The sequence below is a fragment of the Doryrhamphus excisus genome, linkage group LG17 (assembly GCF_037039965.1).
Source record: "Doryrhamphus excisus strain RoL-2023G ecotype Guam linkage group LG17, RoL_Dexc_Guam_v1.1, whole genome shotgun sequence".
In the NCBI taxonomy this organism is placed as follows: Eukaryota; Metazoa; Chordata; class Actinopteri; order Syngnathiformes; family Syngnathidae; genus Doryrhamphus; species Doryrhamphus excisus.
The window spans coordinates 17,858,123-17,884,963 of NC_136373.1; the positions used below are offsets into that span (position 1 = coordinate 17,858,123).

At 47.7% G+C, this 26,841-nt stretch overlaps 3 protein-coding genes and 1 long non-coding RNA gene across 6 annotated transcripts; 3 read left to right on the plus strand and 1 right to left on the minus strand.

Moving 5' to 3' along the window:
• Nucleotides 1-37: 37 nt before the first annotated feature.
• fam189b (family with sequence similarity 189 member B) lies at nt 38-9,629 on the plus strand. The gene is made up of 14 exons (XM_058084869.2): nt 38-1,490; nt 1,579-1,635; nt 3,119-3,226; nt 3,297-3,413; nt 3,490-3,597; nt 3,667-3,827; nt 5,125-5,224; nt 5,303-5,375; nt 5,474-5,774; nt 6,507-6,835; nt 6,910-6,951; nt 7,026-7,201; nt 8,185-8,328; nt 8,401-9,629. Exons 1-14 carry the CDS (start codon nt 1,257-1,259, stop codon nt 8,641-8,643), a joined length of 2,193 nt encoding a protein of 730 aa, XP_057940852.2. The 5' UTR covers nt 38-1,256; the 3' UTR covers nt 8,644-9,629.
• Nucleotides 9,078-10,942, minus strand: LOC144901953 (uncharacterized). Its single transcript, XR_013630150.1, has 3 exons — nt 10,577-10,942; nt 9,852-9,946; nt 9,078-9,284 (listed from the first exon to the last, which is right to left on the minus strand). It is a non-coding gene; the product is annotated as an uncharacterized LOC144901953 (long non-coding RNA).
• On the plus strand, nt 10,045-13,360 carry fdps (farnesyl diphosphate synthase (farnesyl pyrophosphate synthetase, dimethylallyltranstransferase, geranyltranstransferase)). Of its 2 annotated transcripts, XM_058084580.2 has the most exons (10): nt 10,045-10,209; nt 10,590-10,742; nt 10,819-10,959; nt 11,341-11,421; nt 11,495-11,617; nt 11,688-11,776; nt 11,854-11,926; nt 12,083-12,160; nt 12,352-12,486; nt 12,959-13,360. In XM_058084580.2, exons 1-10 carry the CDS (start codon nt 10,207-10,209, stop codon nt 13,157-13,159), a joined length of 1,077 nt encoding a protein of 358 aa, XP_057940563.2. In that variant the 5' UTR covers nt 10,045-10,206; the 3' UTR covers nt 13,160-13,360. The 2 variants fall into 2 exon arrangements, with proteins under 2 accessions (XP_057940563.2, XP_057940562.2); XM_058084579.2 differs by lacking the exon at nt 10,045-10,209 and having other exon boundaries at nt 10,360-10,742.
• Nucleotides 13,361-14,379: 1,019 nt separating this feature from the next.
• Nucleotides 14,380-26,771, plus strand: rusc1 (RUN and SH3 domain containing 1). 2 transcript variants are annotated; one of them, XM_058083467.2, is made up of 12 exons: nt 14,380-14,509; nt 16,095-19,199; nt 21,079-21,777; nt 22,717-22,839; nt 22,922-22,998; nt 23,947-24,121; nt 24,201-24,306; nt 24,372-24,418; nt 24,535-24,980; nt 25,055-25,287; nt 25,354-25,524; nt 26,191-26,771. In XM_058083467.2, exons 2-12 carry the CDS (start codon nt 16,211-16,213, stop codon nt 26,354-26,356), a joined length of 5,232 nt encoding a protein of 1,743 aa, XP_057939450.2. In that variant the 5' UTR covers nt 14,380-14,509; nt 16,095-16,210; the 3' UTR covers nt 26,357-26,771. The 2 variants fall into 2 exon arrangements, with proteins under 2 accessions (XP_057939450.2, XP_057939451.2); XM_058083468.2 differs by lacking the exon at nt 21,079-21,777.
• Nucleotides 26,772-26,841: the final 70 nt, after the last annotated feature.

Consider the following 26,841-nt stretch of genomic DNA (forward strand, 5'->3'; position numbering starts at 1 on the left):
AATTATTGTAAAACTACAATAAAGTCAATAAATTCCTTAAATTTCTAATATTATGGTAATAAATTCATAATATTACAAAAAAAATATGTCACAATAAAGTTGAAATATTTGGAATATTAAACAAAAAAAAGTACAAAAAAAAATGTTGACTCCAAATTGTCCATAGGTATGAATGTGAGTGTGAATGGTTGTCTGTATGTGCCCTGGGATTGGCTGGCCACCAGTCTGCCCCAAGACAGCTGGGATAGGCTCCAGCATACCCCCACCCTAGTGAGGATAGGCGGCATAGAAAAATGTGTGGATGTAAAAAAAAAAGAGCGATGAAATTTTCCTTTCATTTTTCACTGAAAAAGGTTCTAACACATCCTGTCAGGTCTTCAAATTAAAAGCACGCCAGTAAAACCACGTGATTGCAGCACAGTAGTCGGGTCTTCCCACCCTTGGGGAGGGGGCGATTTTATGTTTTTCAATTTTAAAGCTATATTTTAATCCAGAATGATTAAAAATATCCAAATGCAAACATTGAGCCGAATGCCATTAGCTGGGCCCTCCCTCCTGCCTTCCTCTCTTCCCCCCATCCATCCTTCCTCCTCAGCATCAGCATCCTCTGCCGCATCTCACGCACACTTTACGTGCCTTGTCATTACGCACGGGGCAGGTTTGGGCTTGCTTAGCAGCCGTGGGAGGAAAAACACGCAGAGGCTTTTACGATAAGGACTAATTCAGGCCGTGATTTGATTGTCGCGTTAGCGGAAGTGGACGTGATGCCCGCGTGACTGCGGGCGAAGGAAGCGAGGCGAAAGGCGAAGGTGGACTGGGTCGCCGCGTGGAGCGTCCATCGCCGCCTTTGCTGCAGTCGAACAATCGATGGACGGCTAACGAGCGTGTTCGTCGTGGCAGATGACGAGGACGCGGGAGTGGGCGCGTCTTCCTTCTTCTGTCCTGCTTCGGGACGCTTGAGAATGTGCGGCCTGCTGCTTGTCTTGCCGCAATGCCAGTGGTGAGAGGAGGGTGAGGGGGGGGGGGCGAGGAGGCATGGCTGCATTAAGGTAGCAAAATGAGGAGACATGTGCATCATCGCCGAGGAGTCCTTCTGACGAGGTGCTGAAGACTTTGGGGACCCTCGGGTTGAGATCTGAGTGTCATGGCCGCCAAATGAGGTGGACTGTTTCCGTGCTCCGTTGTCAACCTTCCGCTCCAACAAAAGTGGACGCCCACCTGAACTTTAACTGAAAAGCGGGAACGTCATCGCCAACATGCCGTCGCCGTCCGACTCCAGCAGCGTGGCGTCCGCCTCGGGGTCCCGCGGCTGGTCAGACAGCCGGCGGGGCATCTCGGGTCGAGGCCCCGGTGGCGCCCGGTTGCTTCTCTACCTGGGTCTGTGCCACCTGGGCCTCGGGGCCATGGTCCTGGCCTTCTCCTTCACCAGCATGGCCTTCACCTCGTCTGCTCGAGTCAGGCAGTCCTGTCCGTTCTGGGCCGGCTTTTTTGTAAGTCAACTGATAATACTGTACGATAATACTGTACTTACTGTACGCGTGTATGACATCATAGCTAATGTTTTTCTTGTCTCTGTAGGTGGTGGCATCAGGGATTGTGGGAATCATCTCATGGAGGAGACCTTTGACATTGGTGGTATGTGTATTTCCTACGTATGCGTCACCAGACGGATGATCCCACCCATCATGGCCACATGAGATGCTAATCTAGTGATAACCATGCTAATGGCTAACAATGTTGCAACAACAAGATGAACGCTCAATAAGATGTTTGAAACCTTTATCATGGCTGTTTACTTATGGAACCCAACTGGTCTGCTCCTGCACATGGGGGGGGGGGTCCGACCAGGGTCCACAGAATTAGAGTGGAGAGCACTAGGGGTAACAAATTACCAGCTATGGGAAAGTACACTGGTAAACCTCCCTGATGCCTTCAGGGTAAACATTGAGTCAGCAGCTCAGGCTTTTGGCTCGATGGCTCCTGACTCTCATTCAGTGGACCGTGGGTTCGAGCCCCCGGTGTAATACAGACCTTCGCACGGCAGCACCAGCTGGCATCCGTTACATTCAGCCCATAAACCTCACTCTCATCCGGGTCAAAAACTGGAGTTTCACTGACTTTGTGACGAATGACTCGAGTACCCGATTCATTCCAGTGAGTCAGTAAGCCAGATTCTGGAAGCTGCATAAACCCCCCCACAATGCAAGCCAACCCCTGACCAGCCACAGAGCCAAGAATCCAGAGTTTGGGACGCTCCATCGGCTGTGGCAGCACCTCCGCCCGGGGGCCCATCTGTGGAATGGGGCTCATTACAGAATTAAAATCAAATGTTTACGCTAATAACTAATAAAAACACAAAGATATATCTTTAAATGCTGGCACCCCTATTGAAATACCAGCATTTCAAGAAATGCTGCAAACATTTCACAGACAGTAGGAATTGCCTGCGGGAAAATATATGCCACAAACACCAAAAATATGACATATTAAAGAAGTATAATATATATTTTATGTAGTATAGTTATATATAAATCCCATGATGCTGTTATGTTGTCGTTTTTTTTTTTTTTTGCAGTATACAAGCAGCAAGCTTAGACGTCCAAGCAGCTCATAAAGAGGGTCAATACTCTAGGACTAAAAAGAGTCTAGAGATGTATGCATGCAAACCGACTGGGGGTGTCGAACCAGAGCTTTTCTTCCCGGCACTCACACAGCAGTACTTTTTACGTGGTGATTTTGCAAAGGTTTTTGTTCTACAACCGCTCTTTATTTTTTTTTCCCCCGACATTGTAAACAGCGATTGAACGTGACAGACCACACGAAGGGGTCTTGTATTATTAATCGATCTCGCAAGTGCCCCCCCTCCCATCCCCCTTGCAGATGGATCCTTGTGTAGCTGTGAATTATTGATACACTCCTGTGCAATATTCCATGTAAAATATGGCTTATATGTGAAGGCACAGCGGCTGGGAAAAATGCATACACAATGCGTTTTTATAAATAAAACCTCTTTTAGTTTGGCTAAAAATATCATGTGTGGAGTTACATAATCATAATCCCACATCAACATATTCCGAGATGACTGGAACATAAAAGTTGTGTCCCCCCCCCCCCGCAGGTGTCTCTGTTCATGCTGCTGTCCGCCGTGTGCGTGATCCTCAGTCTGGCGGGCTCCATGCTCTCCTGTCAGAATGCCCAGATGGTCAAGTCCATGCTCACCTGCCAGGTACCCACACCTGATGCTGGAACGCTCTTGGACAGGAATATATCCGCTTTGATTGTCTCGGTGTGTGCAGGTGGAGAATGGCCGCTGCGTTTGCTGCGCGCCGACCGAGTCCTGCTCCAGCAAAGAAGATGGAACCCTGGTACTCAACCTGAATTCCGACTGCCACTCGGTTAGACATCAGCTGAAGGTAGGGATCTCCACGCCGGTGGAGTTTGGTTCTTCGCGTCCTGATGTCCTGATGTCCTCCATTGTTTTGCGTGTAGGACTTGTTGTTCAGCGCGTGCGGTCTCAGCATCCTTTCCACCATCATCTGTACTCTGTCCACGGTCACCTGCAGCATCCACATATTCTCCTTGGACCTTGTGCACCTGGTGAGCACACGCGTTCTTATTTAGCACCTTAAAGACAATCCTACCCGCCTGTATTGTATCACACTGCAGTTGGCGCCACATCGCTCTCGCTCCGTCAACCCGGAATGCACCACGCCTCAGGACGCCTTCCTGACCAACATCATGGACTTTGAGGAGTTTGTCCCGCCCATTCCTCCGCCTCCTTACTATCCCCCCGAGTACACCTGCAGCTCAGAGACCGACGCTCAGAGGTAACGCTATGCTCACTTTGGATGGAGAGGTACTTATTTATCAATATTTGCTTTATTGTGTTTATTGTGGTGGTAGAACTGCGCTGCTCCACCCGCCAGTTATTAAAAATAGCCACCATCTTGTATCGTAGAAATAAGATTTAATCATGAGTCTATGACATCCTCAAGCACATGCAACCTCGACAGGTCCTACAAAATAATGTGGTTGCTTCTCCCACCGGTTATTGATGATAACCACTACCTCGCATAACAGAAATAAGATTAAAAAAAACAAAATAATGCAAATCAAAGCCTACGGCACCCTCAAACACAGGCACATGCAACCAACAATGTGTCCTATATTTAATGCAATTCCTCCTCCCACCAGTTATTTATGATAGCCACCAACTTGCCTCATACAAACAGACATGAAATAAAGTTGATGTTGCACTCACACACAATCGCACGCATGTGCAACGTGAACATGTCACACTGTATGATTAATGCGATTGCTTCTCCCACCGGTTATTGATGATAACCACTACCTTGCATAACAGAAATTAAACTTAAAAAACTAAATAATACAAATCAAAGCCTATGGCACCCTCAAACACAGGCACATGCAACCTACACATGTCCTATATTTAATGCAATTCCTCCTCCCACCAGTTATTTATGATAGCCACCAACTTGCCCCGTACAAATAAACAGACATGAAATAAAGTTGATGGTGCACTCACACACAATCGCACGCATGTGCAACATGAACATGTCACACCGTATGATTAATGTCATTGCTCCTCTCACCGGTTATCAATAATACTACCACAATAAAATAAATTAGAATAAAAATAGAATTCATGCACAAAGTCACACACAAGTGCACGTGCAACCAAGTCGTGTCCTATAAAGAGTGCGATCGCTCCTCCCACCAGTTATCGATGACAGCCGCCAACTTGCATCATATGTATACATAACTGAAGAAAGCGTAAAGTTAAAGTTGATGGCAGAGTCACTCGCATACGAACGCATGCACGTGCAACTTAGACGTGTCATGATGCAATCGCTCCTCCCACCAGTTATGAATAAGTACCACCTTGTGCAATAGAGTGAATCAGAAAAAGTAGAAATAATGCACAAAGTCACACACAAGCATTGCAACCTGCAACCTGAAAGTGATGGCCTGCCACTTATTAGTGATAACCGCCACCAGGACGTCGTATAATTCATGCCATCGTTCATCCAGCTGTTGACTCGCAAGTCAAGTCGTCATCCTGGATGAGGAGATGACGGTTTGATATCTCTGTGTCATGTGTAGCATCACCTACAACGGCTCCATGGAGAGCCCCATTCCTCTGTACCCGACTGACTGCCCCCCCCCCTACGAGGCTGTGATGGGGCAAAGAGCTGCCAGCCAGGTCCGTCTTTGTTTTAGCAGCATCGTTCCACCTTGAACGCTTCCCGTGACTTTTCTTCCTCATTTTGTTTCCATCAAGGCCACCATGTTTGACCAGCACGGTGCCGAGCTGTCTGGAGAAAGGGGGACGTCTACAGCATTCAGTGGAGAAGGTGAGAAGTCATCGATTAATATGGAAGCATACTGTCCACTGTTCAATAATATTTAATAAGACTTTGACACCGTTCAATGTAAGCGTTTTTCTATTCAGTCTCCATGGATAGCGGATCTTTGCTAATGTCCGAGATCGTGGACATCCCCGACGATTCGTCGCCATCCGAGGACTCCTGTCTGTTGGAGGCGGGGCTGAGAAGCCACAGGGGCAGGGCCAGCAGGGCGGCCAGCGACGTGAGCGACGGGGGAGATGGAGGAGGGGACCGCCGCAGTCTCCGCGGACCCCGCTCTCAGACGCCGGAGAGTCCCTTGGCCGGGGGACCCAGAGCCCGGCGCTTCGTTCGAGGCGAGAGGTCCAACTCTTGCTCTTCACCCAGCACTGCAACCACCACGTACAGGTGGGTGGGCGGGGTCATTTCATTAGGTACACCATCTAGTGAGAGGCACCAGAGGCAGTCCATTGTCAGTCTGGATGGTTTGATTTGAAGACATGATTGGTACTCCTGTCTTGTAGGTGGTACTACAAGTACTTCTTAAGCCCTCCTTAACAATTTGATATTTTTTATTAATAAAAAAATATTATTATTATTTAAAAAAAATATTATTAAAAAAAATTAATTATTAAAATATATATATATTTTTTTTTTTTTTTACAAAAAATTCCTATAATAGGGCAAAAGTAGGCTAATAAGCAGGCTAATACTAGCCTACAAGTAGTAGTAATAATCAGAACAATAATGATGACAATAATAGGCTAATTAAAGTGGGAAAGTTATATCCCGGTTCTTGTTCGTTATTTGTTTTTTGGGATTTTTTTTTTGGGGGGGGGGGCTTTTTTTTGATTTTTGGGGTATTTTTTTGAATGTCTACTACATTCATTCATATCCGGTGCATCTCCAAGGGGGCTAAGCCGCCCCCTGTCCTCAGAACCTAGTGACTCCCCTGGTACTAATGCGCTTTGAAAAGGTGATATTTCCATTTTAGCATTTTTTTGTAGTTTTGTTTGTTAAATTATATTTGTAGAACGTGCTGCAGGCCAGTAAATGGCCCCCAAACCACACTTTGGGCACCCCTGTTTTAAAGGTAGCGCTATTATATAAATATATATATTTCCACGTTGGCTCTTCCAGGTCTCCGGTGTTACGGCGCCAGGCGGTGCTGGCTCGGAGTTGTTCCCAGCTGGAAGCAATCGGGGGGGCCGCCCCTCAGCAGCGATGCTCCATACCAGACATTCGGGTTCGACCCTCCACTCCTTTATGCCAAGTTGCTGCCCGTGACTCCTCAGCTCCCTTCACCAGCGAGAACTGTGCAGCTCAGAATAGCGGGCTGTCGTCGCAACGTTTGCCTCTGTACCTGCGGCGACGAGCTGTGAGGAATTATGGCAGAAGCGACGGCGAAGGGCACCTCCGCCTCGTGAGGTCCCACAGCGAGCCGGGCCTCAGCTCCTCTTTTGATACAGGTCATTATTTCTCCGATGTTGTCCTAGTTTTCATACAAGGGTAAAGAAGGTCTTGTTTCCCTTCCGTCCTGCAGCTGACGTGGTCTTGGGCTGCACTAAGGCCTCCCCAGATACGGGTAAGACCATGATGCCTTGCCACACGTTACAACCATTCCAAAGTCATCTTTTATTTGCCCCCCCCCCCCCAAAGGTCCATCCTCAGAGGCGTCTCTGCTGCCTCGCGCTTCTTTGCCTCCTGCTGCCGCTTTGCCACGGAAAGAGAACATGAAAGCGACGGCGACGGGGGTGCACGTTCCTGCTAAAGTGCCACCCGTGTCCCCGCGGCGTTTACCCAAAGAATACCACCGTTCTCTTGGAGACCTCAAGGTCTGTTTCGTCATATTCTCTAATATCTGCCCTAAATTAGGCTTCGATTTAGTCACCCAAACCGCAAAGGTGGCAGGGTTGTTAACCCTTTAAAGCGCATGCTGAGATAGATACGGTACGTGGACGGAGGCCATTTTGGACAGATAAATATGCTATGGCACCATCAATTGAACCACTCACGAATAATACCTGATAGCAACCCTCGAAATATTTTTTTTAACATTATTAGAGTCCTCTGGACATGAACTAACACCCCTATAGTCACCTTTACACTCCTATCACCAAAATAGTAGACGTAATCAGAGTAAATAAGCAATTTCAGACATAAATAAGTCTTGTGCTTGTGTGTGACGCTGTAAATGTGTTCCGTAGGGGCTGACAGGAAGTGACGTTGGGGGTTCAGAGTTGAGTTTTAGCTTGGCGTGCGTTACGGCCGCAGCAGTAACTTGTGTTTTTATTAGGGAATTTTATTTGGGGGTTATTCAGGCAGGTCTGGTGCTTGTGTGTCTCACTGAACAATATTCCAACGCAACATCTTTGAATGCGTTTTGTCAATATTTGTATTTTAGATTATTTAGCCATGTTTGTGCTTGAAATGCTACATTTAGGTACATAAGCAAAATTTGCTCAAATGTGTAGTTTTGACTAATAATAGGTCATATTCAACCACTATGGATTATTAATTACTGTGATATGTTACACAAAGTTTGCACGAGTGAAGGACTCGCAGCTAGGAGACCCGAGTTCGATTCCACCCTCGGGCATCTCTGTGTGGAGTTTGCATATTCTCCCCCATTCCAAAAACATGCTAGCTTCATTGGCCACTCCAAATTGTCCATAGGTATGAATGTGAGTGTGAATGGTTGTTTGCCTATATGTGCCCTGTGATTGGCTGGCCACCAGTCCAAGGATTACTGGACTCCCTCCTGGTTTGAGATGTTTTCTTCATATTTCCACACTGATGTTGTTCCTCTGTCTTCAAGGTGACTCGAGTTCTGGTGGCTCGCTTCCTGCAGCGCTCCAAACGCAACCTGGCGCCCTCTTCTGAGCACACTGGGACCGCAGGGCAGGTGCCTAAAAGGAGGGGGGCGTCCGAGGGCGCTGCCACTACCCATCTGCCCATGGAGGTGAGTGCACGCCATTCACGCGGCCGTCCACATTGTCATAAGAATTATGACAAGAATTATTACGTTGTTAAGGTCTGGCGGACCCCTTGGAGTGTCAGCCGAGGACAACCCAACAGCCACCTTCACCACCGTGGTCACCATCACTCCCACAGCGACAGCCGACACAACCGACATGGCGGCCGGGCTCCTGAAGGGATCCACCTGCGTAGCTGTGGGGATTTAAGCTCCTCCTCCTCGCTATCCTTGCGTCGGCTGGTGTCACCTCGCCTCCTGCGCGGCTCGTCGGGAGCGCTGTACTCGGAGTCTGCGCTGTGAGGAAGGTCGGTCGGACACTGGAGGACCGTCAGCACGGGCTGATCTTGGAGACCGGGTGGACTTCTGGTATCCAAGCCACATAATAATGCATCGCAATGTGCTACCGGCCCTTTTGTATATTGGGTTGAATGATAACCACAAAAAATATTATTTTGTCTTCCATTTAAAAAGAAAAAAGACTGCATAGTTCGATATCTATAATGTAATATAAGCAAATTGGGTACACGTTCCTTTCCTTTTTCAGCTCCACGTTAGCCCTTTAAAGAGAGGCGCACAGCACACATAATATGACTGCACGTCTTCTTGTATTCTTTATTTATAGGTGGTCCCCGGACACTTGGTTTGGTGTGTGCGTGCATGTTTTACGACCCCACAAACACGGCAAAAAAAGCTTGTTCATCAGACCTGATCTTGCCCCCACCCCAACCCCCACCGTTGGCCCAACGTTGCAAGTATCATGTCCTTGAAATGTCTTTATTTGCATGGTTTTGACAAAATGCTTCTTAACTTTTTCTTGTGCACACAAAAACATCCGCGAGCAGGCAGTGGAAATCAGATATGAAAAGAAAAGGTGCGTATTGCGGCACGCCGGTTTGGTTTGCGACATGTCCCTGCGCACAAAGCGTATCTGCCGTCTGATCCTGTAAGATAAAGATGTGGAAATTGCACTGCGGCTCAGATGACATGAGTCTCTTGCAATAAATGTACATAGTTGTAACGTCACACCAGAGTCCCTTCAGACTGTTTTTTTTTTCTTCTGGAAAATGTGGAGCATTAGGGACACGCATACACATATGAAACTGATGTTGATTCATGTACGTCCAGGTACAGACACTCTTACACAGCAGGTTGTCTTTCTACCTCTTCATGTCTTGCAATTATTGCATTATGTCTTGCGATATTTATTTATTTAAGAAATGTTTATCTGTATGGCAGGCTTTGCAGGATACGGCCTTAAAACCTGAATAAATTGTATGTAAATATGACACCTATTAATGGGGTCCAGTGTTTGGAAATTGCAGTGACTATTTCACCATTCAAAATTAACAGTAAGATTTTTATTTCATCCATTTTATTTATTTTTTTATTTAAAAAGAGTTACATTTATTTATTTATTTATTTTTAAAATGTCATTTTTGTAGTTGTAGTTTTACTACTTTTTTATCTCAAGTTTTCCTGTTATATCAGTAAAAATAATAAAGGCTCACCCATTGGTTCACAGTCTCGCCGGGCCACTAGAGTCCCTCCCATTTCGGAATCCTATTGGTCAAACTGCTTGGAAACCCATCCTGGTTCGATACAACTGACCAATGAGAAGACAGAGTGTCAAATCGAGCCTTCTTAATCCTCGCCCATTATTCATTGCACGCAAGGATTCACGGGAAGCGCAGTCCTGCTCTTTCCTAATAAAACGTCTGCCATCCTCTTTGCGAACTACAATCCTCACATCCTGGTTTTGAGAGACGTTCGCGGTCCTCGGTTTGATTACAAATTGAAAAAATCCGAGAAGAAGCAACTTCGCTGTGGTTCACTTCACAATTTGAGGACGAGGACAAAGGGATTATGGTACGTAAAGGTGTCTGACTGAGTTTAAAAACAAGTGAATATGATCATTTCTGTCTCGCTTTGCTGACAGGCAGTTTAAAGGGAAACAATGTAGGCTAACGTCATTCAACGCTGCTTCAGGACAAGGAGGGTACTTGCTAGCTAGATTACGTTTGTCCGCTTTAGCATTAAAGCTAACTAACTCGAGATTCGCGTCCAGGCGATCAAATGTCGAAGGTTTTAGTTTGACATTAAAGATTGTCACTTAAGTGGACGTCTATTCGGGGATGAGACACCTCCTCCGCTTGCCAGTTCCTAAAATGATCCGCCTTATGTGGCCAACAGTGTCCCCGTTTAAGTCCCAACATCAAGCCTCTCCACTGTTTACCTCGTCTTCCCAGGGAGACAGCACTTGGAACGGATCCCACAACAAGAAGCCCCTGCTGTCAGATCCAGGACTCTTTGAATCCCAGTTCGAGGAGTTGGTGCAGGAGCTGACCGAGCAGGACGTCACTGATCCCGTACTGGCGGATGCCCTAAACAGGCTGAAAGAGGCAAGGCTGCGGCAGTTGAACTGCTTTTAAATGAAATTAAATTTTAAATTAAATTAAATTGCAAGTCTTTTGGTAGGTTTTGCTCTACAATGCTCCTGGAGGCAAGAGGAACCGGGGCCTGTCAGTGATTGGCTCCTTGCGGGAGCTCGTCCCACCGACTCGGCTCACACAGGACACCGTGCAGCGCGCTCTGGTGGTCGGCTGGTGTATTGAATTGGTAAGTTGGATCACTATTATATACATTATAATGTATAAACACTATACAGTCTCTAAGATAACTACCAGCATCAGTACTTTTTTTTAAATTAAAATTCTTGAAAAACACAAAATAGTAGAGTCCTGCCATTTTGTGTTATTGACTTTGTTGTCATCTACTGCTTCATTCTTTTCAGAGCAAACACTGCTGATTGCAGAAAGCACTTTTGGGCACTTTGGGTTGTTTGTGTTTAACTTATAGATTTGATCCTTTTCGTCCAAGTTTGCTGTGATAAGAGTGAAATGTGTCTCGAGTCACAAACCACAGATTGATGACATCGCTTAACACCTTGCTCAAGTGTTGCTAACCTCTTTTTTCCACCCCGCGGCTGCGTGCGAGTAGCTGCAGGCCTTCTTCCTCGTCGCCGACGACATCATGGATGCATCGGTGACCCGCCGAGGACAACCATGCTGGTACAAGAAGGTAAAGTGGCATTTATTTGGCAATAGGTGCTTTCACAAAGGTGTCACTCAACGTTGTGTTTGTTATCTTAAAGGACGGTATCGGCTTGGATGCCATCAACGACGCCTTCCTCCTGGAGGGCTCCATTTACAGGCTGCTACGCAGACACTGCAGGACCCAGCCCTACTATGTCCACCTGCTGGAGCTTTTCACTGAGGTACCTTTTGCTTTCATACGAGGTCGCCTAGACAAGGCGCACACTGCAGCAGCGCGTCTTCTTCTTGCAGACGTCCTTCCAGACTGAACTCGGTCAAACCCTGGACCTCATGACGGCGCCTCCTGGTCAGATTGACCTGAACAGATTCACCATGGAGAGGCAAGAAATGCCACACGAAGTCAAGCGCGATCCTCAAAGTGGGTTTGTAGTTTTACTTCGGAGGCTCTGTCTTCCAGGTACAAAGCTATCGTGAAATATAAGACGGCCTTCTACTCCTTTTACCTCCCAGTGGCAGCAGCCATGTATATGGTAAGTGTTGGGGGGCTTGGTGCTTTGGAACACACGCTAACATACATGAGATACAGTTGTCCACAAACAGATCATAGACAACTTCAATGATGGCGGCCATGTTTTACTACCAATTTTCCTCACGTGTGTTCAATTCCTTTCACCGTGTTTTCACAGGCTGGAATCGAGGACGAAGAAGAGCACAAAAATGCCAAACACATTTTACTTGAGATGGGAGAGTTCTTCCAAATCCAGGTGATCACCAATACTCCATAAGCAGGATAAAACGTCTCCTTGTGACATACGTTTGTCCCGTTGTCAAATCCAAAGACGTTTCAAAGTTTAGATTTTCTGTGGGAAATCTTTCCCGTCTGCTACTATTTACGTTTATTATTATTATATTATATTATATTGGTTTATCATTCACAACCCTGTTCCTGTTCCAGGATGATTACCTGGACTGTTATGGAGACCCGGTGGTGACCGGAAAGATTGGCACCGACATCCAGGATAACAAGTGCAGTTGGCTGGTCGTCATGGCGATGGAGGTCCTGACCGCTGAGCAGAGAGCAGAGTTGGAGGTGAGTTCAAATGCAACCATTCATTTTCTACCGCTTAGCCTCACGAGGGTCGCTGGGGGGGTGCTGGAGCCTATCCCAGCTGTCTTGGGGCGAGAGGCGGGGTACACCCTGGACTGGTGGCTGGCCAATCACAGGGCACATATAGACAAACAACCATTCACACTCACATTCATACCTATGGACAATTTGGAGTCGCTAATTAACCTAGCATGTTTTTGGAATTGGGGAGGAAACCGGAGTACCCGGAGAAAACATGCATTTCCACACGGAGATGGCCGAGGGTGGAATTGAACTCGGGTCTCCTAGCTTTGAGGTCTGCGCGCTTACCACTCGACCGCCGGAAACGCAACCAAACGGACAAAAATGAAAATCAGCGATAATCGACTCTCTCAATCCCAGCCATTTTTTCAAAGACAACCCCTTCAGAGGCCGCCTCCCCTTCATCTAAAATCCGCACGTCCGTTCTCCTCAGGCCTGCTACGGTCGTCACGACGACGCCAGCGTGCAAAAGGTCAAAGCGCTCTACGACGCCTTGCAGATGCCGAGCCTGTACCGCAAATACGAAGACGAGAGCTACCGCCGGCTACAGAAGCTCATCGCCCGTCACGCTCAGAACCTCCCCCACGCCGTGTTCCTCAACTTTGCCAAGAAGATCTACAAGAGGAACAAGTGAGATGGAGGGGGTGTCACAAATTTCGGGGACAATGTCACATGACCTGGTATTCATTCACATATGATCCGTTTGGATTCCCTGGGAGTTATGGAGTTACACGTCCAGGCAGACCTTCTTTATTAATTCTCTATTTTTTATATTGCTGCTATTATCCTGGCCTGCCTTGGATTGAATGTTTTAATAAATAATACATGACAAGTACGATCTGCCACTTCATATTCTATGGTAGCAGGGACTGAGTGGAGAAACATTATTATTCTCGACTAAATGTGGGCAATTTCTGGAGAACAGTCTTGTGTGGAGCCGTCAAACATCAAAGAACATCAAAGGAACATCAAAGGTAAATGTTCACTATTCCTAATTGCACATCAACCAAAGCAAAATGATCATTTAATCCGTATTCATGTCGGGATTTAAGCTATGTGGAATCCATGGAAACACTTCCTGAGTCTCCTCTTCTTCACTCGCATTATTGGCTCTCAACGAGTATTACTGCCCCCTGCTGCATGCACCCCGTATTACACCTCTGGAGTTGGTACCTCTTGACGCCACAAAGAATAGTCCTTTATTACATAAGCATCCAAATTATACCAAGAACCTATTTTAGGGGGGTTCAGGTCCTAAGCCCCCCTAAATAATTTAATATATTTTTTACAAAAAAATCTCTGACAAATTTAATATAATAGGGCAAGAATAGGAGTTAAAATAAATATTCACATTGCCTGTCATTAATTTATAATCTACTAGTAGTAGTATTAATCAGAAGAAGAATGACTAATATATACTATATATTATTAATAATATATATATATTATTAATATAATAATCATATTATTAATTAGCCTATTATTACTATCATCATACAGATTATTATATAAAATGTATATATATAAAATAATATATTATATAATCATTATTATAGTATGTATTAGCCTATTGTTACTATCATCATTCATATATATATATATATATATGTTCGTTATGTTTTTATTTCATAACTACATTAATTCATGTCCTGTACTTTGAAATGTATTCCCATATATAACTTGTTCCCTCACATAATTTTCCAATAATTTTCCCAAATATGTGAAAGGGGTTATTGAGGCGCCATGACGAGGCAAAGTGTGGCGGTGGTACGGCCCGTGCGGGAGTCACGTGACGGACGCTCGCCAGACCCAGCGCCGGCCACGTGACCTCCTGTTCGGCTCCTCCTTTTTCGGTTCGTTAAATCTCGGCCGTCGTTCGGAGATGCTCGCGAGATGCTGGTAACGATTGTGTTCCCGTCCGGGAGAGAAGCACCGTGAGGCTCACTGGGACGACGAGATGGACGGAACCTTCCTGCGCCTAAACGTGAGTTTGCTACCATATTATATCATATAATATATCATTTTTAATGTGTTTGTGTTCACACATACCTTGGTGATCGATTCCGTGTGTCTCAGTCCCACCGACTTTCTTATGACGTTAAATGTCTTCCCGTTCTCATGGCTGCCCACCTTTTACTGCCAATATGCTTCATTCTCACCTCATTTGGGAGTAAAACGGCAATAAAAACGGTTGGGCCTTCAGACCAGGGCGATGCGGATAGCAGCCCTCCTCGTCCTCCTCCCATCTTCTCCTCCCAGTCTCCATCATTTTGGATCGATACGTGCAGACTAAATCCGGTACACGGCTCCAAATGACGTGTCACCATGAATCCGAGGAGCCTGCCGGTGTCGTCGGGGTGAAAGGAAAGGAAAGGAAAGGACAAGAGCCGAGAAGGAGGCCCCGCCGTGTGATTGATATTCCGGTGACGTGAAGGGCAGGCAGGCGGTGCAGGGATGAGCAATAGCGTTTTCTCATGCAGCCTCGATTGACTCATTATTTTATGCTCCACTTCAAGCTCGGAGCCTCAAGGCGTGCTTCGTTACAAACACCGTGGAGGGAGGAGGACGGACGCTCACGGATGGGAGACAGGCTGGAACTGGGAAGCATGAACAGATGATGATGAAGATGATAATGATTGACATTCTTACTCGGATGCGATTTTATTCATAAGACACCATCTTGAGTTCCTGAAGACAGGGATGTCCAAAGTGTGGACACATACGGGCCCATTTGCGTTTTGTACTGAATATTCCCACGGCATATTCCGGCAATTGAAGTAAACACATCCTGAATTAGAACTGGGAAAAGTGGAAATAGCCAAAAAACGGTACAAAAAAATTTGGTAATGAGATTGCTGTTGTTGGGAGGGAGGGGTGTATGGTATTGTGAGTAAATGGCAAAAAAAAAAACATTAAAAAAAAAAAGTTGCTAGACGTTCTTCCCAGATTTTGGATCAATATTTGCAATAAAAGAGACTGTTGTAATTATTTAGGTGAAGGCGTGTCCAATTGAAGTAAACACATCCTGAATTAGAACTGGGAAAAGTGGAAATAGCCAAAAAAACGGTACAAAAAAATCTGCAAAAAACAGCAAAAAAAATATTTTTTTCCAGTTTTTTTTTTTTGGAAATATTTTTTGAAATATTTGACTTTTTTTTCCTCATACTAATGTGACTTTATTCTTATAATATTCATATCATTATAACGTATACCCTGCCAAATGTTCCTAAAATGTATACTTTTTTTTCATTTTGCTACTTTTTTGCCATTAATATTTGAAGTTTATGCAATTTTCCTCTGAATATTATGTTAATATTACTCTCTTACTATTTTGCTTGTAAAGTTATTGCTCTTTTTTCTCATTTTTTAAATGTTCTTGTTTAATCATATATACAGTATATGACAAAATTGGTAAGATGCTGTGAAGTTGTGCGCCTTTGCAAATTAGAAGCACAATAATAAACATTTAATTCATTATCATAAATGATAATATCGTCGATATCGTTATTGTCACCGTGAAGGCAGATTTTTGCGTCAGGAGTCACCACGTTTCTCTTTTGTTGTTTCAGATTCTCGGCAGCCACATCAACATGTGATCATCACACCGCATCGTCATTGGAATCAGTTTCTATAGCAACCAAAATATCAGCGTTTGATCTTTTCCAAAAAGCCCCCCATCGCCACAATGCAGTCGTCCAGCTGCTCCGCTCAGCCCGCCAAGCCACGCCGCTTCGATGTCAGCAGGCGGCCCGCCACCTTGGCCGGGCCGAGGTCTCGCGGTGTTCAGAAGGAGGATAAAAACATGAACACCATCACTTCGGCCTCGCCTCGACGCGTGACGAGAGGTCCCGTCGCCCCCCCCAGGACCAGGCCGGCGGTGCAGCCTCGGGCGCCGCTAAGCCAAAGTCGCTTTGGTCCTCAAAAAGCGAGCGCCGCCGCCTCCAAATCGACTAAACCCAAACCCAAGAGCGTCCGTGCCTCCGCGGCAACCCAAATGGCATCTCTTCTCCCGCCGCCTCCCGCCGCTCTCCCTCTGGACCCCAACTGCAACGAGCCCAGCCTCCCGTGTCTGTGCTGCGACGGGCGCTCGCCGCAGGACAACAACAGCATGTTCAACCATAACCACAACAACAACAACACCGTTTCTCTCAGGCATCAACTGCAGCTTCCTCCGCCGCCTCCGGCCGTCGTGCCGCTGAGACCAGACGGGACGGGTGCCAAGGAGCCGCCCACTCAAGTGGAGGCCCCCGTCCCGGAGCCTGTGCCGCAGCTCGCCGCCGGCGATGACGCCAAAGTAGATGATGATAAGAAAGACGCCAAATCAGAGGAAGACGACGACGAGAGCAGCAGTGGTGACATCGATATCGACGACGAGGACGATGGCGATCGCGATGACGACGACGACGATGACACTCTCGTTCCCTCGTGCTGCGACTGCCCGCCGTCCCTCCTGGAGTTCTCGCTCTCCTCTTCTACCTCGTCCTCCTCCACTTCCATCAGCTCCTGCTCTGATCTGGAATCAGACTGCGCTGATCCGTACGCATCCCAAAAGCCGTCCATCAAGGATTCTTCTCCTGAAAGTCAGCCGCCTGCACGGTCGCTCCCCGCCTTGCCGCTCGGCCGGGGCCACTTCTCCGCCAAGTCCCATACCCCCATTTCATCCCCAGATGAGGGCTACCCCTCCGCCCTGGACACCCCGTCTCCAGACTATTTGGGCGTCAGAGGCGATGCTGAAGCAACAAAGCTGGGTTTGCTCGACTTCCTGGAGTCGGTCGGCGAGTTTGGGAAAATGGAACGCTTCAGCCAGGTGATCCAAGTGGCCCGCTGGGATTTGGAGGGTGAGCAGAATTGGGATGTCTTAAGGGATCGCTTGGATCACCTGGATCGCTTGGAGAAGGTCAACAGGGAAGTAAAACTCTTCTACATCGCCAGACTCCACGAGAAGGGCTTTGATCTGGGAGATCTGGAAGAACGGGATCTCTCGGACGTCATGGATGAAATGGGAAACATCGACATCGGATGGAAGTTGTATAAAACCAGAGGGGGGTTCATGGGAGACTCTCAGGAGTTCTCCGACGCAGGGGTCGACCTCAACGCTCCGTCGGACTGCGATGACCCGCTCGCTCCGGACTCCCTTACGCCGTCCCCTGCTGAGCCACCGCCTCGACCGCCCAAACCCCCGGCACGCCACGCCAGCGTCAACTCCGACCTCCACACCTACATCAATATCAGCCGGGAGACCACCTCCATGGCCCTGACCACGCCCCCCACCCTGTCCACCTTCTCTCCCAACTCCTCCTCGCCCACGTTCTCCACCTTCCGCGCCGAGAAACCTTTGCCTCTGTCACCACCGTCCATCCCGCCCCTCCCCATGTCGAAACCCGTCCCGTACCTCACACTTTACACCGCTTCCTCTCCCTCCGTCCCCACCCCGACTCCGCCCATCCCACCGCCTCGAAGGCGACACCTGGCCAGGAAGGAGGCACAGCGCCTCGCCGCCCTCCAAGTGGAACAGGAAAAGACCCCGCTGTCCTTACCGCCTCCGACTACACGGCCCCCTCCTTTGCCGCCTCCGCCGGTCATGTCTTCTTCTCTGCCTCCACCGAGTGTCCCTCCGCCTGCCCTGCCTCCTCCGCCTTCCTTCCATGCTCTGGATGTGGAGATCCGGAAGCTTTTAATGCTTGCGGGGTTGACTCAGGCGGAGCTCCTCAAGCTGAGCCCGGAGCTCGGCGACTGCGTCGGGACTTTGGAGGACGTTGACGGAGAACCGGTGGAGTTCAGACTAACAGAGGAGGATGGATGGAGCGGCAAAAGCAAACCGGTGAGGGACCCAGAGGCGGTTTTTCCAGAGGAAGTGAAGACAGAAGCCCAGAGAACCACCTCGTTCTCTGAGATGGCGAGAAGAAGGAGGAAGAACGCCAATCTGACGTCAGACGCGTACTACAGCACCAGCTTCAGCACCACGTATGACGCCAAGCTCAGTAACGTCGAGTCCTGCCGCTATGCGGGCAAGGCGCTCCATTCGCCTGCCCCTCCCCCTCCTCCTCGCCCCCTGCCCCCAATACCCCCGAGTGTGCCACCCCTCAAAGTCAGCACCCTAAAGGCTAACTCTGCCCAGCCCGAACGCTTTGATTGGCTCATAGCATTCACCCCCGACGGGGACGCCCCGCCTCAGACCCCCGAAATGAGAAAACCTCATAAAGAAACGGCAAAGAAGACCCCCCCGCCACCAAAGGTCACCAGCTTCAAAGAGCTCCGCCACCGCGGCAAGAGTGGCGCCCCCGCGACCAGGGTCATCATGGAACCGGACCCGGATCCCACGGTCATCACGCCCGACCCGGACATACTGTACAACCTGAAGTGGAGACGGGAGAAGGAGGGCAGCGGGGGCAGCCAGTGGGAGTACACCTCCCAAGCTCAGGCCCTGTTCATGCAGCCGCCCCCGGCCCTCACCTCCATGGCGGCGCTGAAGGAGATGCTCCAGCGGGCAGACCAGGAGAGCGGGAAAAGAAGCGACAAGATGGGGTTCTCCATCAGCGACAGCAGCCTCTGGACGATGAGCAGAGAGTGGGAGCGTGAGGACGCGAAGCGGGAGAAGGAACGGCGGGAAGACGATGAGGCGGAGGTGCGAGGACAAGCCGACGGAGGGAGGACCCTTGACTCGAGAACGGCTGGTGAGAAGACATTTTTTTTCAAGGTTATGTGGACCGCCTGCACTCGGAATATACAACAATAAGCTTGCTTGAGGGGTTTGGAAATTTAAAAATTCCAAGGAAAATACGGTCATAGTCAGTGTTTTGTTAATTTAATGATAATAAGCCAAATGACATTATAATTATAATGAACTAACTTACAAGACTAGACCTAAAAAACAAGTTCTAAGCAAAATTAGTGGTCATAAGGTTGTCTGCAAGAGTCAACAACACTTCTTTTTGTACGTTAATAATCATAATTTAGGATGCACTAATAATACTAAAATGCAGTATATTTGCAATTCAAAGTGGAAAAAAACAACATATATGTAGGTGTAAAGTCATTTATGGACACAATGCAGTAGAAAAACAAGAGTGACAAGATGGAGGATGAGCATGAGTCACAAAGAGGTATGCTGTGTTTGTCAAATGATAATATTCAGAATTTAAAGTGATAACTGGATGACTAAAAGTCATGTGAGGAGAAGATTGGACATTTTATCAGCCAGTTTTCCAGGTCTCAGAGTGTGATGTCATCACTGCCTTATTTAATTATTCATTGGCTCGCTCGTTAAAGTCCTCTGAGCTCCTTGTCTCCTTATGCCAACTCACAAAGTATAATCTGTCATAGCTGAATTGCTTTAGCCATTTTAAAACCCATCACTTTGGGGAGGTCTGGACTGTGTATTTTTCCTCCTCCTGTCTACCCAGCCTCTCCTCTCCCCAGGGGGGCTCACATATAGCTCAGATCAGGTTACTTATCTCATGCGGCGCTGTTGCAACTGAAAAGAAAACAATGCTTCAATCCACATGTCTTCCTACCATATTAAACAATACATTCTTAACAATTACAAGCTTACTAATTGCAGTAGCATTTATCAAACGTTTAACAAAGCAATGAGTTGATGTGTGTGTGCACCTTTAAGAACAATAGGGGCGGGACTTAAAACAGACGTCCAATCACCAGCAACACGTGTCTAACAGGCGCAGGTTTTACTGTATTGTTGAGCTTCCAGCTATTTCATGTCTTTCCACAATGTTAAACAATTTTGTCTTAACAATTATTGCTTTTGCGTCCATAAATACTGCGGAATTCGTGCTAAAAGTCTAATAAACGTCAGACTCAAAGGAATATAAATCAAAGCCCCAAGCTAAGCTTGCTTTGTGTGTACGTCTTTAAGAGTCGTAGGGGCGGGGCTTAAAAGCTTCCAATCACAAGCAACAAGTCAGAAAAACAGGAAGAGTTTTCTGTTTTTAACTGGTCACCTCAGTCGAAACGATTTATCGTTGAACGTGAAGCGTATTTTCTTGCTTTTCACATCACAAATAATTGTGTTAAGAATTGTGGCGGCGTTCGCCTATGTCCTGTAGTAACGCGTACTTTTATTTTGCCGAAATACGTAAGAAAACTTCTCCATATGACAGATGACTCGGCGTGTGTCGTGCTAGTGTCGAGGAGGAGTCAAAATACATGTAAACAAATGGAGGAGACGGTAATGAGATGATTCACGGTGACTGCGTAAAAGTACAAAGGTAGATTCAAAGGTAGATTGTTTGTGCTTGACAGAAAAATCTGCAACGTCACTGTTGATTGACAGTTGGACTGTGTCTATGAAATGCTTTTCATAAATCATTTACTTCCATACAATATCAATGTGCTGTAGCTGTTTACTAGTATACGGTGTATTGTTTTAATGTGTGTGTTTCTTTGCTGTGCTGAACTCAATTTTTTTTTCCTCAACAGACACTAACATTCTCTGCATTTCTCTCTCCTTCCCATTTATTTACCGCATTTCTTACTTGTCACGTATCCAATCCCATTCTCCATTGTTTGTGCACTCCTGCCGCCTCCTATAAGCAGTTTCCTCCCCGCCACTGTCCCTTACCCAGCCCCCCCAGCCCTACTTCCTGCATAACGCTCCTGTTTCCTGTCACCCTGGTCACGTCCTTATAAATTCCCAGCCGCACGCCCATTTAGGCAGAGAGTCTTTAGACCTTGAGTGGGCTCAAGCTGAGGCCGATTCTGTGTTCCGTTATGGTTTAGACCCTGACAACGGTGGGAACGCCACAAAACAAATTTTCAGTGATTACAGAATAAATGACGGTTGGGACTCCCAGTCTAATCTGGACTCCCTCCACCGCGGTGATCAGCCCAGCATCGCCGTCACGATTGCTGCACCAGGCTGCACCACGCCGTATAAGAACATAGATGTCATGATGACTTATCCACGCAATCCAAAGAAAGCAACAGACCACGACACGAACCAGACCAGGACCTTCAAAGAGCTTCCCCCCCTGCCCACCTACTACCTGCACCGCTCCAAGAACTGCCCGCTGCATGGGGGCTCCCCTCCTCGCCTCTCCCCAGTAGGAGCCCTCTCTCCTCCTCAGCGTTCAGGGGCGGGCTCCGACCTCAGCTCGCCGCTTTTCCCCCGCTCGTACACACTGCCCGCCCTGGCCGCTCCCCCTTACTGCCCTAACCTTTACCCTCCTATACCCGCCCATGCCCCCCCTTTGCCCCCAAAACTCTACCAGGCGTCACGGCAGCCTCGCGTGGCCAGTAAGATCTCTTTCTCTTCTCGTCTCGCTTTGTCTTTGTCTTTCTCTGTTCCTGGATTGTTTTCATATTTATTTCATACTTTGTGTGAATAATCCGAACGCATCTCATCTCTAATGTCCTTTTTGAAGCTGCAAAATAGTGTCCCTATAGAGTCCCTTATGTCCCTTCTCCGTCCGTCTGTCTTTGTCTAACTGTTGGACAGGAGACATGGTTGCTGCATCCTCTGCCGCACGCTTGTGTATTGAAACAAACACACAAAAAGACAAGCCAAGTAGAATCTGGGCCATTAAAACCCCCCCAGCGTCTTCCTCCTTTGAGCGTGACAGGACTGGAAATGAAATTGGTCCGTTCCAGGGTCAAACTGTCGGCCTCATAAAAGATTTAATTGACAATAGGTTCACCAATGGATGAGAAATGGTAAAAGTAAATAAAACTAAAGTCAAGTAAAACTACTCACCCTTAGTGTTACTGTGGTGTAGCTTACTTAAAGGCAGAGGTGTCCAAAGTGCAGCCCGGGGGCCATTTACGACCCGTTTTTTTTTGGCTACACAAAACATTTTATACGATTTAGCATAGGGTTAAATAAAAGAATAATAAAAGACATGACTTGTGTACTAAGCCAGTCAGTCTTTGTGTAAGTAAACAGGCTCAGCGCTGATATGGAGTATGAATCTAGTGGACACTTTTCATGTGGACCCAAAGAATAGAAGAAGACGGTATATAAAGCTAATAATCACAGGATGTGCTCAGTCCCAGTTAGTCATCCGTCGTACCATCTGCTTCCTCCTGCCTTTCCTCCACGTCATCGCTTATGGCTCTCCAGTACTAACACTTTTAGTTAGAATGTTTCTTTTGCGCTTGTTGAATTTATGTTTGGATTCCTCTAAGTCATTCCTATTTTTTTTTTTTTTTTTTAATTTGTCCTGCTGCCACTTCCAGCTGTCCGCAGCGTGTCGTTCGGCGGAGCCGCGCAGCGAGGCGAGGCATCCTGGATGGGTGAAGATGTGCCGCATCCGATGAGAGGTCTCGGCCTGTCCTCGCTGCACCTGCTGGAAAAGAGAGGTACGGGGAAGGGGGGGGTTCTGTGTTAGCGTGTAGTCCCGTACGGCTTTTTATTGACCGCCCACTGCTGTTCCTCCTCCAGCTCTCGTCAGTGCGGTCAGCGTGGCAGTGGAGGCCATCTTGGCTCAGTTTAGTTCTTCTCGGACGGTGGTTCAGAAGGTCAGTACCTGCTTTGGCTTTGCTCTCCATCTTTTGATAGTATAATCTATCTTTTGATAGTATTTTGATTGTATATTTGAGAGTACAAGTCATTGACATCGAGCATCTTACCAAGACTTCTTATGACTTTTTATGTTTATGACTTGTTATTTCATTTGTACGTATTAGAAAATGTCCGTTTAAGTCAGCCATTGAGGGGCGTCTACATAACAGGGGTCCACTGTATCAATGCTCCTACATCAGGGGTGTTCAAAGTGCGGCCCGCAGCGCATTCTAAAAAGTTGATTTAGCAGGAAAACAACAAAAATCGCCAGCAATTTTGGAAAATTATTTTGCAGGAAAAGTTATGTTAAAAAAGCAGCAAAAATAAGATTACTTTTTTTTACAATAAAGTCAAAATATTGAGACAAAAAGTGGGACTCTAAGGAAAAAAAGTCATAATTTTACAAGTGTAATTTGTGGAAAAATAATTTAAAGTACTACTATGAAAAACAAAAGTTGTCATTTTTGTAAAATGTGGAAAAAGTTATGTTGAAAAAATCAGTAATTTTACAATATGTAAGAAAAAAAACTGAGAAAGTCATAATTTTACAAAAGTAACATATTATGCCTAAAAATAAAATTTTAATTGCATAAAGTTGATATTAAAGACATTTTTTTAAAAGTCATAGTATGAGAAATCAACTGATGGCGAAATTAGGATGCGGAAAAGCTTATTTTAGGAGACTTACGACTTTTCCGGGTAAGAATTCCAGACACGGAACAGGGTAAGAAAAGATAAAGAGGCACTATAGGTAACTATGGCAACGGAAAAAAATGGGAACAAAAGAGAATTTGTGGTGTCACGAGGCGCTAGGAGGACCGGTGACAAACATATAGAATACTGGACTACAAATACCAACCGAATAAGACCCCCGTCATCCACCCTGGTCTTCCTCGGTCTTTCAGGCCTTATCGGGAGACAGCACCGTAAATCCATCGCTGGGTCGTCTGGTGCTGCAGTGCCTCTGCCCCGCCCTGCACAGCCTGCTGACGGACGGCCTCAAGCCCCACCAGAGCGACCTGATCGCAGGCAGAAGGCCAACTTCAGCCTGGAGCCTGGTGCAGGCTTCGACCCGGCCTGGTAGGGAGAGTTCTAGTGTCTCCTCTTTCCTTTGTGCGGATGTTTTCTCACCCGTTTTTTTTCACCACTCATCATCCAGGACCTAAAACCCAAGCCTTGTTCAACCTTCAAGCTCGAGTCGGAGAGCTGCCTCAGCTGAAGCAGAACAAACACCGCTTCAATGCTTTCCTGCTCGGATTACTCAAGTAAGTCGTCGGCAGCCATGTTTACGGAATTGTTTATCTATAAATCCACTTTTGTGTTTTTGCAGTTCAAAGCAGCTCGACTTCTGGGTGTCTCACGTTCAGTCTTGCCGTGGTAAGTTCACGTTCACGTTAACACTCGCAGTAGTTGTTTTGACAAAGAAGAACTGCAGTACCGCTTCACAAAGTACCGTCTTGTGAGTACCATGACTGTGCCGTGTTGACGCCCAGACGTCCTGGACACCTCCTACCGCCCGACCTCCTTCATGCGTCTGTCGCTGACCGCCTGCCAGCCTCTGTTCGACGAACTGCTCCTCGTGCTGCAGCCTCTCAGCCTGCTGACCTTCAACCTGGACCTGCTTTTCCAGCACCACCACCTGGACCCCCACGGCCCCGCTCCGAAGCGGACCGGTCAGGACGCAGGGCCGAAGGCGTCGCGGCCTGGGACAAGAGGCGGCCCGTATACGGAGAGCCTGTCGGAGGTGGACTTTGTAGACCATCAGGTAGCTTCAGCGGCTACTCCAAGCAGTGGAGGGTCCGTGGAGTCCAGCGATGGCAAAACTCCCCCCACTCTGAGCCACACCAGTCCGCAGCTGATGTGGGTCCAGGAGAAAAGGATCGGTGAACTCCCGCCTCCGAATCTTGAAGAGGAGAGTCTTGCTCAGCAGGCCGGACAGGTACTGACTTCCTGTTGTTGGACCCCGCCCCCCAGTACTTGCTGACACACATTGCCTTCATATATGATTGACAGGCGATCCAGCAGGGTTGGGGGGCTGTGATGCGCTGGGGGGGTCGACTGAGCCAGAACCTGGCCGAGCTGAACCCGTCGGCCGGGAGGACCGTTCCGCCGGATCACCGAGACCAGGCGGGCGGCGACTTTGCCCCCGTCAGCTTTGTCACTCAGGTTCCCTGGGGTCTGGGTCGCCTCTTCGGCGCCGCCCCCAAAAGCCCCAACAGTCCCGTGGGTCACGCGTCATCGAGCAGGTGAGCTCCACACCGTAGACCTCATTCCAGGGGCCGAAGTGACGGCCCTCACGTGTCTGCATCCAGGCGGCCATCTCAGTGGCTGGCCCCCGGTGTCACGGCGCTGACCCGAATGGTGAGCAGCACTCCGGCCCCGATGTCGAGGAAGACGCTGGAGTCGCGGGAAGCGTGCCAGACCTCGTCAGACGGAGGAGCGCCTGACACGCTGGAGATGGCGGACAGACCCAAATCTCACAGGTACTTTTACAAAAACTACACTCTTTGGAATTTTGATTATTTTTGGAATAATCCACAATCCTGACGTGAAAACAGTTAGCATGCGGGAGCTAACGATGCACATCATGGGACACACCTATTTCCATGTGGAGCTCGCCAAGGCGGACATTGCTCCGAGAGGTTGCATCACAACCGACGTAGCATCGCTAGCGCTAACGAATCCTGCATCGGTACCAACTTTTTTATCCAGACGCCCCAGACCAGCTGGGCCGTGGAGCAAGTCGCCATGATATGATTGTGACAGGTGGAGCACATGATTGGCGACCTGCGGCATTGTTTTGGAGCAGGCCCGTTACCTCTTGGCGGAGGCGCTGTGTCACTACGCCAGGAAAATAGTGCTTCTTGTTAGCTGCTACAATAACAAGAGGCTGCAGCTTGGTTTGTACACAGGTCACTTATGCTAGGAGGACTTAGCTGGCGTTGTAGTCGAAATAGGTGTGGCCCGTTACGTGCATCGTTAGCGCCCACATGCTAGCTGATTTTATTTCTACAACATTGAAAATAACAAATCGGAAGCCTTCCTCGATATCCTTCCTCACTTCCTGCCATAAAATGTGTAACCATGTCATCGCCCGCCTTTCCTCGGCTCACACTGCACACGCCTCCTCCTTGGCTGTCGGCCCCCAGGTCGGTGCGAACGCTGTGCGACCACGCCGGGACGGGCTCGGAGCTCAGCTTCTGCAAGGGGGAGGAGCTGGTAGTCTTGGGGGGCGTCGACCAAGACTGGATCCGCTGTCGTCAGGGCGACAGAGAGGGCCTGGTGCCCATTGGCTACACGTCGCTCATCATGTGACACCGAAAACTGCTGAACGCCATGAATTAAAGATGAAAACAGAAATACACAAGCGGGAGAAAATACTCCTGGGAAAATACTGACAGGTTCCGATGAGGTTCCAGTACTCCGAAAGGGACATTTCACCTCTGTTGGGGTCAAATAACCTGGTGAAATTTCCCTTTAAGTGCACTTCCTGCGTTGTTCGCCTTCCTCAGCAGCAGGGGGGGGGTGGGCGATGCGGCACATTTGGTATCCATCCCATATCAAGCTAATCCGTACAGAGACTTTATTTGTCTTTTATGCCTTTTCATTGGTCGGCCATGACTGGGATTCGAATAAAACACAGGCTAAATCATATTTGTAGCAACAAAATGAGTCAACAAATCGGCTAATCCAAACTTGACAACACGACATCGATACATACAGTGAAGAAAATAAGTATTTGAACACCCTGCTATTTTGCTATTTCTCCCACTTAGAAATCATGGAGGGGTCTGAAATTT

Excerpts from the sequence above, each read along its gene's own strand:
- fam189b (XM_058084869.2), top strand. The coding sequence starts at position 1,257 with ATGCCGTCGCCGTCCGACTCCAGCAGCGTGGCGTCCGCCTCGGGGTCC. Across the intron at positions 5,225-5,302 it reads GGCAAAGAGCTGCCAGCCAG|GCCACCATGTTTGACCAGCA; the intron begins GTCCGTCTTTGT and ends GTTTCCATCAAG. Across the intron at positions 8,329-8,400 it reads CTACCCATCTGCCCATGGAG|GTCTGGCGGACCCCTTGGAG; the intron begins GTGAGTGCACGC and ends TACGTTGTTAAG.
- fdps (XM_058084579.2), top strand. The coding sequence starts at position 10,476 with ATGAGACACCTCCTCCGCTTGCCAGTTCCTAAAATGATCCGCCTTATG. Across the intron at positions 10,743-10,818 it reads CCCTAAACAGGCTGAAAGAG|GTTTTGCTCTACAATGCTCC; the intron begins GCAAGGCTGCGG and ends GTCTTTTGGTAG. Across the intron at positions 11,422-11,494 it reads AACCATGCTGGTACAAGAAG|GACGGTATCGGCTTGGATGC; the intron begins GTAAAGTGGCAT and ends GTTATCTTAAAG.
- rusc1 (XM_058083467.2), top strand. The coding sequence starts at position 16,211 with ATGCAGTCGTCCAGCTGCTCCGCTCAGCCCGCCAAGCCACGCCGCTTC. Across the intron at positions 19,200-21,078 it reads CCTTGACTCGAGAACGGCTG|TTTCCTCCCCGCCACTGTCC; the intron begins GTGAGAAGACAT and ends TCCTATAAGCAG. Across the intron at positions 22,999-23,946 it reads CTCGGACGGTGGTTCAGAAG|GCCTTATCGGGAGACAGCAC; the intron begins GTCAGTACCTGC and ends TCGGTCTTTCAG.